The 12,085-nt window shown below is 45.5% G+C and overlaps 1 protein-coding gene across 1 annotated transcript; it reads left to right on the top strand.

Moving 5' to 3' along the window:
- The first annotated feature begins 11,010 nt into the window (after positions 1-11,010).
- LOC128228854 (xanthine dehydrogenase/oxidase-like) lies at positions 11,011-12,004 on the top strand. Its single transcript, XM_052940380.1, has 3 exons — positions 11,011-11,064; positions 11,561-11,618; positions 11,835-12,004. Exons 1-3 carry the CDS (start codon positions 11,014-11,016, stop codon positions 12,002-12,004), a joined length of 279 nt encoding a protein of 92 aa, XP_052796340.1. The 5' UTR covers positions 11,011-11,013.
- The last annotated feature ends 81 nt before the right edge of the window (positions 12,005-12,085 follow it).

The raw sequence follows: 12,085 nt of genomic DNA, 5'->3' as shown, positions 1-12,085 counted from the left end.
CCTCATTTCACCTATCACATCCTCCCTAATTCCACATATCACAACCTCCCTCATTCCCCCTATCTCACCCTCCCTCATTCCACATATCACACCCTCCCTCATTCCACCTATCACAACCTCCCACATTCCCCCATCACACCCTCTCTCATTCCACATATCACACCCTCCCTCATTCCCCCTATCACACCCTCCCTCATTACCCCTACCACATTCTCTCTTATTCCCCCTATCACACCCTCCCTCATTCCCCCTACCACACCCTCCCTCATTCCCCCTACCAAACCCCCTGCCATTCCATATATCACAGGCTCTCTCATTTCTGCTATCACACCCTCTTTCATTCCCCCTATAACACCCTCTCCCATTTCATCTATCACACGCTCTCTCATTTCTGCTATCACGTCATTTCTTATTCCACCTATCACATATTCCATATCTCATTTCATTTCCCGCACCCTCCCTCATTTCACCTATCACAACCTATCTCATTTTCACATGTTACTACCTCTCTCATTCCTGCTACTACATCCTCTCTCATTCAACCTATGACACCCTATCTCATTTTCACATTTTACTACCTTTCTCATTCCGTATATCACACTTTCTTCCATTCCACCTATCACAATCTCTCTTATTACACCTAACACACCCTCTCCGATTCCACCTATCACATCCTCTCTTATTTCACCTATCACACCCTCACTCAATCCATCTATCACACCCGCTCTCATTCCATCTATAACACTCTCTTTCATTCCAGCAATCACACTCCCTTCCATTCCACCTATCACATTTTCCCTCTTATTCCACTTATCACACACTTACATTTTCAACCTATTAAACCCTCTCTCATTCCACCGTTACTACCTCTCTCATTCAACCGTTCACACTCTCTTCCATTCCACCAATCAAACCCTCCAAATCATTCCATCTATCACACTCTCTCTAATTCCAGATATCAGACCCTCTCTCATTCCACATATCACACTCTCTTTAATTCCACCTATCACATTATCTCTAATTCCACCTTTCACATCCTTGCTCATTCCATCAATCACACTCCCTTTAATTCCACCTATCACACCATCTCTTATTCCACCTTTCACATCCTTTCTTATTCCACCAATCACACTCTCTTTCATTTCACCTAGCACAACCTCTCTTATATCACCTATCACATCCTTTTTCATCCACATATTACACCCACCCTCATTACAACTATCACATCCTCGCTAATTCAACCTATCACATCTTTTTCCATTCCACCTATCACACGTTATCTTATTCCACCTATCAGATCCTCTTTCAATCCACCTATCACACCCTCTCCAATTCCACCTAACACACCCTCTCTTATTCCACCTATCACATCCTCTTTCAATCCACCTATCACACCCTTTCCCATTTCACTTGTCACAACCTCTCTTATTCCACCTATTACATTCTCTTTCTTTCCACCTATCACATCCTCTTTCATTCCACCTATCACACCCTTTCCCATTTCTCCTATCACATTCTCTCTTATTGCACCTATCACATTCTCTTCCATTTCACCTATTACCTCTTCTCTCTTTCCACATTTCACTCCCTCTCTCATTCCATTTAGTTCACTCCCTTTCTCATTCCACTTAACACACTCTTGTTCATTCACACCTACCACTCTCTCTCTCTCTCTCTCTCTCTCTCTCTCTCTCTCTCTCTCTCTCTCTCTCTCTCTCTCTCTCATTTCTCTGTCATTTTCCACCTAACACATTCTCTCCCTCATTTCTGCTATCAAACCCTCTCTCGGTCCACCTATCACAACCTCTCTCATTCATTCTATAACACCCCCTCTCTCATTCCACCTAACACACCCTCTCATTTCACCTATAACACCCCCTCTCTCATTCCACCTATCACACCATCTCTCATTCCACCTATCACACCCCCTCTCATTCCACCTTTCACACCCTCTCTCATTCCATTTAGTTCACTCCCTCTCTCATTCCACTTAACACACTCTTGTTCATTCACACCTACCACTCACCTATCACACCATCTCTCATTCCACCTAGCAAACCCTCTCTCATTCAACCTATCACACCCAATCATTCCACCTATCACACCCTCTCTCATTCAACCTCTCTCAAGCCTTTCTCATTCCGTCTTAGAAGGTTACCCAGCTCCGTTTATTTAATCTATCTCTACCCCTTTTTCACGTATCTCAAAAACGCATCTCTCATTCAATCTATCTTATGAATCTCTCTCTCTCTCTCTCTCTCTCTCTCTCTCTCTCTCATTCAACCTATCGTACTCTGTCATATTCCACCTAACACACTCTCTCTCTCATTTATGCTATCACACCCTCTCTCGTTCCACCTATCACACCCTCTCTCATTCCACCTATTACACCCCCTCTCTCATTCCACCTATTACAATCCCTCTTTCATTCCACCTAACACACCCTCTCTCATTACACCTATTACACGCCCTCTCTCATTCCACCTAACACACCCTCTCTCATTCCACCTATTACACCCCCTCTCTCATTCCACCTAACACACCCTCTCTCATTCCACCTATTACACCCTCTCTCATTCCACCTATCACACCCTCTCTCATTCCACCTAACACACCCTCTCTCATTCCACCTATCACACCCTCTCTCATTCCACCTATCACACACTCTCTCATTCCACCTATTACACCCCCTCTCTCATTCAACCTAACACACCCTCTCTTATTCCACCTATTACAACCCCTCTCTCATTCAACCTATCACACCCTCTCTCATTCCACCTATTACACCCCCTCTCTCATTCCACCTAGCAAACCCTCTCTCATTCAACCTATCACACCCTCTCTCATTCCACCTATTACAACCCCTCTCTCATTCCACCTATTACAACCCCTCTCTCATTCCACCTATTACAACCCCTCTCTCATTCCACCTATTACAACCCCTCTCTCATTCAACCTATCACACCCTCTCTCATTCCACCTATTACACCCCCTCTCTCATTCCACCTAGCAAACCCTCTCTCATTCAACCTATCACACCCACTCATTCCACCTATCACACCCTCTCTCATTCAACTTCTCTCAAGCCTTTCTCATTCCGTCTTAGAAGGTTACCCAGCTCCTCTTATTTAATCTATCTCATCCCCTTTTTCACCTATCAAACAGTTTGTCATTCAATCTATCTTATCAATCTTTCTTTCAACCTTTTCACTCATTCACTCAATATCATGCCGTTTCTCTCAACCTGCACTGTAAGAGAACGGGATTGGATATACACTATGTGTGCAGGAAGAGATAGCGTGCCGATGTTAAAAGTGAAAAATAGTTTGCCTCTTCTTTAAAGGTATTTGTTAATTTAAAGGTAATCGTTCATGTTTTTATAAACAAAATGAGCTTTCTGCTCACCCGATAAATTCCTCCGCCTTGCCAGATAATCTATAAACATCCACTGCACTAACCTAGTGTCACGTAACAGCCACATACTAGTACTCCCAACAGACTCCCAACCCGAATGAGAAACGTTCCAAATAGAAACTTAAAATGTGCGTCAAATCGAGACAATCAAGATGGTGCAGCTTATGTTTTTGACAAGACTTTACAATAATTATAGCCAAAACGTGCATTTAATGATACATTTCATAAATAAATGACATATATATATATATATATATATATATATATATATCAACCCTTTGCATTCATGCAATTTTGCAACTATTTCAACCCATTATATCCAGTTAATATCTCCCCATGAAGATGCTTCTTCCATTAAAACTTTGATTGTATTGTATGTATTGAGAGACCATTGCTATTTTAATGCTAGAATCAATAAATAAAACTTAAACTTTAGAAAGATACTGTTGTTCTATCAATTTAAAAATCAATACTGAGTCGCAATATGATATAATATCAATATCTCGATTTACACATGACTTTTGTGTGTGTTAATTCAAAATTGAACACTGACAGCATGCCAACAAACACAACACAGACAGCACGCCAACACATATACCACTTACAGTACAATAACACACACACTACAGACAGTACGCCAACACACACACCACTTACAGTACAATAACACACACACCACAGACAGTACGCCAACACACACACCACTTACAGTACAATAACACACACACCACAGACAGTACGCCAACACACACACCATTGACAGCACGCCAACACATACACCACAGACAGCACGCCAACATACACACCATTGAAAGCACGCCAACACATATACCAATTACAGTACAATAACACACACACCACAGACAGTACGCCAACACACACACTATTGACATCACGCCAACACACTCACACCACAGACAGTACGCCAACACACACACCATTGACAACACGCCAACACACACACCACTGACAGTACGCCAACACACACACCCCTGACAGTACACTAACACACACACTACTGACAGTACGCTAATACACACACCACTGACAGAACGCCAAAACACACACCACTGACAGTACGCTAACTCACACACCACTGACAGCACGCTAACACACACACCACTGACAGTACGCTAACACTCACACACCACTGAGAGTACGCTTACACACACACCGCTGACAGTACGCTAACACACACACACACACACACACACTCACACACACACCACTGACAGCACGCCAACACACACACCACTGACAGCACGCCAACACACACACACACACACCTGACAGCACGCCAACAAACACACACCACTGACATTACGCAAACACACATACCCCTGACAGCACACCAAGAAACACACCACTGACAGCACACCAACACACACACAACACTGACAGCACGCCAACAAACATACCCCTGGGCAGCATGCAAACAAACACACTGACACCACTGACAGCACGCTAACACACACATCCCTGACAGCACGCCAACAAACACACCACTGACAGCACGGCAACACACATATCCCTGGCAGCACGCAAACAAACACACAGACACCCCTGACAGCACGCCAACACATATACACCACTGACAGCACGCCAACACACATACTACTGACAGCACGCCAACACACGAACACCACTGACAGCATGCCAACACACACACACACACCTGACAGCACGCCAACAAACACACACCACTGACAGCACGCCAACACACACACACACACCACTGACAGCACGCCAACAAACACACACACACACCACTGACAGCGCGCCAACACACACACACACACACACCTGACAGCACGCCAACAAACACACACCACTGACAACACGCCAACAAACACACACACACACCACTTACAGCGCGCCAAAAGAACACACACCACTGACAGCACGCCAACACACACACACACACACACACCTGTCAACACGCCAGTAAACACACACCACTTAAAGCACGCCAACAAACATACACCACTGACAGCACGCCAACACACACACACATAACAGCACGCCAACAAACACACAACACTGACAGCACGCCAACACACACACACCACTGACAGCACGCTCACTAGCACACCACTGACAGCACGCCAACAAACACACACACACCACTGACAGCACGTCAGCACACACACACCACTGACAGCACGCCAACACACACACACCACTGACAGCACGCCCACAAACAAACACCACTCACAGCACGCCAACAAACACACACACACACCTGACAGCACGCCAAAAAACACATACCACTGACAGCACGCCAACACACACACACACACCTGACAGCAAGCCAACACACACACACCACTGACAGCACGCCAACACACACACACCACTGACAGCACGCCCACACACACACACCACTGACAGCACGCCAACAAACACACACACACACACACACCTGACAGCACGCCAAAAACACACACCACTGACAGCACGCCAACACACACACACACACACCTGACAGCAGGCCAACAAACACACACCACTGACAGCACGCCAACACACACATACCTGACAGCACGCCAACACACACACACACACACACACACACACACACACACACACATGACGGCACGCCAAAAAACACACACCCCTGACAGCACGCCAACACATATACACCACTGACAGCACGCCAACACACATACCACTGACAGCACGCCAACACACGAACACCACCGACAGTGCGCCAACAAACACACACCACTGACAGCACGCTCACTAACACAACACTGACAGCACGCCAACAAACACACACACCACTGACAGCACGCCAACAAACACACACCACTGACAGCACGCCAACACACACACACACACCACTGACAGCACGCCCACAAACACACACCACTGACAGCACGCCAACAAACACACACACACACCTGACAGCACGCCAAAAAACACACACCACTGACAGCACGGCAACACACATATCCCTGGCAGCACGCCAACACACACACACCACTGACAGCACGCCCACAAACACACACCACTGACAGCACGCCAACAAACACACACACACACACCTGACAGCACGCCAAAAACACACACCACTGACAGCACGCCAACAAACACACACACACCTGACAGCAGGCCAACACACACACACACACCACTGACAGCACGACAACAAACACACACCACTGACAGCAAGCCAATACACACATACCTGACAGCACGCCAACACACACACCACTGACAGCACGCCGACAAACACACACCTGACAGCACGCCAACACACACACACCACTGACAGCACGCCAACAAACACACCCCACTGACAGCACGCCAACAAACACACACACCTGACAGCACGCCAACAAACACACACCACTGACAGCACGCCAACAAACACACACCACTGACAGCGCGCCAACACACACCTGACAGCACGCCAACAAACACACACACCTGACAGCACGCCAACAAACACACACCACTGACAGCACGCCAACACACACACACATACCTTACAGCACGCCAACAAACACACCCCACTGACAGCACGCCAACACACACACACACACCTGACAGCAGGCCAACACACACACACCACTGACAGCACGCCAACACACACACACACCACTGACAGCACGCCCACACACACACACCACTGACACCACGCCAACAAACAAACACACACACCTGACAGCACGCCAACAAACACACACCACTGACAGCACGCCAACACACACACACACACACACACCCACACACACACACACACACACCCACCAATGACAGCGCGCAAACACACACAAACACACCTGGCAGCACGCCAACAAACACACACCACTGAGAACACGCCAACAAACACACACCACTGGCAGCACGCCAACAAACACACACCAATGACAGCACGCCAACAAACACACACACATCTGACAGCACGCCAACAAACACACACCACTGACAGCACGCCAACAAACACACACACATCTGACAGCACGCCAACAAACACACACCACTGACAGCACGCCAACGAACACACACCACTGACAGCACGCCAACTAACACACCACTGACAGCACGCCAACACACGCACACCACTAACAGCACGCTAAAACACATACCACTGACAGCACACCAACACACGAACACCATTGACAGCACGCCAACACACACAAATCACTTACCGCACGCCAACACACATACCCCTAACAGCACGCCAACTAACACACAACTGACAGCAGGCAAACACACATACCACTGATAGCACGCCAACACACACACACCACTGACAGCACGCTCACTAACACACCACTGCCAGCACGCCAACAAACACACACACACACCACTTACAGCACGCCAACTCACATACCACAGACAGAACGTCAACACACACACCACTGATAGCACGCCAACACACACACCACTGATAGCACCCCAACACATACACACCACTGACAACACGCCAACACACACACACACACACACACACACACACACACACACACACACCACTGACTGCACGCCAACACATACACACCACTGACAGCACGCCAACACACACACCACTGATAGCACGCCAACACATACACACCACTGACAACACGCCAACACACACACACACACACACACACACACCACTGACTGCACGCCAACACATACACACCACTGACAGCACGCCAACACATACACACCCCTAACAGCACGCCAACACACACACACACACACACACACCACTGACAGCACGCTAACACACACACACCGCTGACAGCACGCCAACACACACCACTGACAGCACGCCAACACACACACCACTGACAGCACGCAAACACATACACACCACTGACTGTACGCCAACACATACACACCACTGACGGCACGCCAGCACACGAACACTCCTGGCAACAAGCCAACACACGAACACCCCTGGCAGCACACCAACAAACACACACACACCACTGACAGCACGCTAATATACACACCCCTGGCAGCACGCCAACAAACATGCACTACTGACAACACGCCAACACACACACACCTGACAGCACGCCAACAAACACACACCTGACAGCACGCAAACAAACACACACCACTGATAGCACGCCAACAAACACACCCCTTTCAGCACGCCGACACACACACACCTGACAGCACGCCAACAAACACACCCCTGACACCACGCCAACAAACACACACCTGACAGCACGCCAACACACACACACCACTGATAGCACGCCAACAAACACACCCCTTACAGCACGCCAACACACACACACCTGACAGCACGCCAACAAACACACCCCTGACACCACGCAAATAAACACACAGACACCACTGACAGCACGCTAACACACACACACACACACACCGACAGCACGCCAACAAACACACCACTGACAGCACGCTGACACACGCACACCACTGACAGCAAGCTAACACACACACCCCTGACAGCATGAAAACACATACACACCCCTTACAGCAAGCTAACATACACACCCCTGACAACACGTCAACAAACACACCACTGACACCACGCCAACACACACCCCACTGACAGCACACTCATGTGTAGTAAAGAAAATGGTACACATATATATTTACCTTTAAATTGTCATGCATCATTAATGCGTAAAGCCCGACATTTCTTTTAATGTCGGTTGAAGATACATTTCTACAGGAAAATCATTTTAAATACGTAATTTACTCTTTAAAACGCATTTCTTAGCGTCAACGTTGCACTAACGTCAGTAAACAATCTCGCACGTGGATGTTTGTATATAATTTCGAGTTTGTACTTCAAGGTTTACATGAATGTATAATAAAGGTATGTTATACATTAAGATGCAACAAAAATATAAATAATGAATTCCTGTCTGGATAGAAAATCCTACCCTTGGGCACGCTCAGCAAGACTGCATGGTAACAAGCTAACGCACGTGCCTTGTTCGGATTTTGTTTCTATTCGGACCGGAAGCACATGATAGATCCATTTAATCCGCTGAGCATGGTTCCAATGGCGTAGAGTTGGTAGAAGTATTACAGCGACGAGCAGAAAGTACCGTCCATGAATCAGTAGCTGCTGTAGAAAGGTAGGTCAGATTGTCGGCAGTGGTGAATCCCTACATCATTATTAGTGGTGAGGTGTCACTCCCCTGCTAAAGTCTCTATCCACTTTCCAACCATATTGACATCCTCCCTTCCCTTTGGCAGTACCTACCTAGTCTTAGATTTCTGTCTGATTGCCCTTTTGGGTGGCTTACAACTGTAGTGAGTGGGAAGAGGGGTATTCGTACTCCACTTCGCCATCGGATAAGACCCATTCGGTGAGTACACTACATTCTTCTTTGCAGAAATATAGAATTAAATGTTTAATCTTAAAGCATATTATACAAATGTACACGTTCTACACAAGCATAACGATACTCAAGGTTTAACTTTGTTATAAAATACATTAAACGTTATTAGGCATATCCAATTGGTAAATATATAATGTTCTTGTCATAATACCTACAGGTCGACCTAAAATGAAATGAAACATATTCTAAACCATTTGTTTCCTAAAACCTAAAAAATACTTTAAACGGATAAAGAAGTAGACAGTTTGAGAAGTTTTCATTTTTAGATAGCAATTGTGTGAGCACATCAGATACCTGAAATGCCAAGTACATGATGATGTGTAAGTTTATTTATACCCGCACTCGGGCAAGGTCTATTCGGCGAGTGCTCTAAACACTAAGAGTGTTAGTTATATTAGGCTTTTGCAGCATAGTGCACAGACAGATTGTAAACCTGGTCAGAATTACCCTGGTTCTATCACGTGCACTAGTGTAGAGCCTCCATTTCACGTCCCTCCCGGAATACTATGAGTACTTTTTAGTGGTGCGGCTGGAATCGAACCTGCAACCTCTGGATTAACAGTCAAGTGTTACACAAGACCACAGATCCGCCACGCCAGAGGGGTATCGTTGGTAATATACTCGATTGGTGGGTGTGCGAGAGGGGAAGATTTCATTTGCCGTTCAGGGAGACCGTGATTCCTTCACCGAAAACATTTTGTGAAAAAAGGACACCATGACTTCTTTGAATATCGGTTTAAACGAATTGTTTTTAAATTCATTTCAATTCTGTTTAGGATCAATACTGCTAATTCAATCCAATTAATATTGTACTGGCCTTAACTTTCATCGAAAAGTGAAAGCAACACTATTTTAAGAGCGGAGATTGAAATAGTATGTAGTGAGGCGAGCGCGAAATGAATTGAACATATGTATCTTGTAACTTTTAAGGTGATTAATTAGTATGCAAAAACATTCGGCACACATTAGGCAGTGAGGACATGTCAGGGCTCGTATTAACATAACATCTTAGACTTTCTTTTTAAAAACTTCTTATTTAAAATGCTTCTTTCTTCCTTTTAAACTACCAATTTTCATGATGATAAAGTTCGGACACTGAATACGGGCTTTTTTCATTTAAATCGAATGTGGCCTACTCCGCGCCTGAATGAGCTTGGATATCAGGTCATCAGCACAAGATAACATGTGTCTTGGGTTTATAAACCACGATACAGTTTAACAAAACACATCGTAGTGACAGCTATATGGATAGTATTTAAAGGATAATACCATGATGGCGACTAAGATGGACTCGCTCGTATTGTTTGCCAACGGACAAAAGGTAGTGTACCTTTTATAAGAACATTATTTATCTCGGTAACATTATTTTGTTGTAACGTCCATCCAACTAATAATGCATTTTAGTACATATACGCTTAGACTATAGAATGCGCGAGCAATTCAATTTGCGAAGGCTATTCCAAGAAGCATTTAAACGAGACGGCCACTCTAGGAAGTAGATTAAGAAATATTATCTGCAAAAGTTAATCCAGCTAACAAGCTAACTCATTACTCATTCAATGCCATTGCTCCTAAATCATTTCAGAATTATTCAATTGAGAAGAAGAGTTTTTACAATGTTTAATTTCTTATCTATGACTTTTTCACCTTCGATATGCAACTGTACGTTTAAAACTGATTTATCAAAGTTGCGTGTTTGTAAACTTAACAGGCACTGCGCTATAAACCATACACTGATACCCAACTGACAATCTAACCTAAATTTGGACATAAAGTACACCATATCGGTATAATGACCTACTACGTTTCACCCCCAGGTTGTCGATTCAGCACCGGACCCGACCGAGACCCTACTGGCCTACCTGCGGCGGAAACGTATCCTTTAATATAATATTCGCTAATGTAATAGCGAAGTGGTGTTAAAATATATATCAATTGTCACTTTTCTAATAAAATGTCGCACATGGGTCTATTGGATTATATCTTAGTAGTGTTTTGATGTCCAGAAAAATAAAAAATATGCATAAAACTGCTAATGGATATTCAAACACACGGCATGTGAACAAAACCCAACCTTGACACTGTTCATAGTCGGCCTACCGGGAACCAAGGAGGGATGTGGCGTCGGCGGCTGCGGCGCATGCACCGTGATGATCTCATCTCATGACGTCATGACCAAACGTGTAAAGTATCCTTTTAGAGACGAGGAGTCCACCACGCTCGGGATTTCATTGGATTATGAAAAGTCGCTCGAACTATGATTTAAAATATTTTAATCACCATTAAAACTTAATGCGTCAACTATATTTTTCCAACAAACGCGAATTAAAGTTTCAGTATGC

Source organism: Mya arenaria, chromosome 3 (assembly GCF_026914265.1).
Source record: "Mya arenaria isolate MELC-2E11 chromosome 3, ASM2691426v1".
Taxonomy (NCBI): domain Eukaryota; kingdom Metazoa; phylum Mollusca; class Bivalvia; order Myida; family Myidae; genus Mya; species Mya arenaria.
The sequence above is the reverse complement of the archived record's forward strand: the minus strand, read 5'-3'. Positions and strand labels throughout refer to the sequence as shown.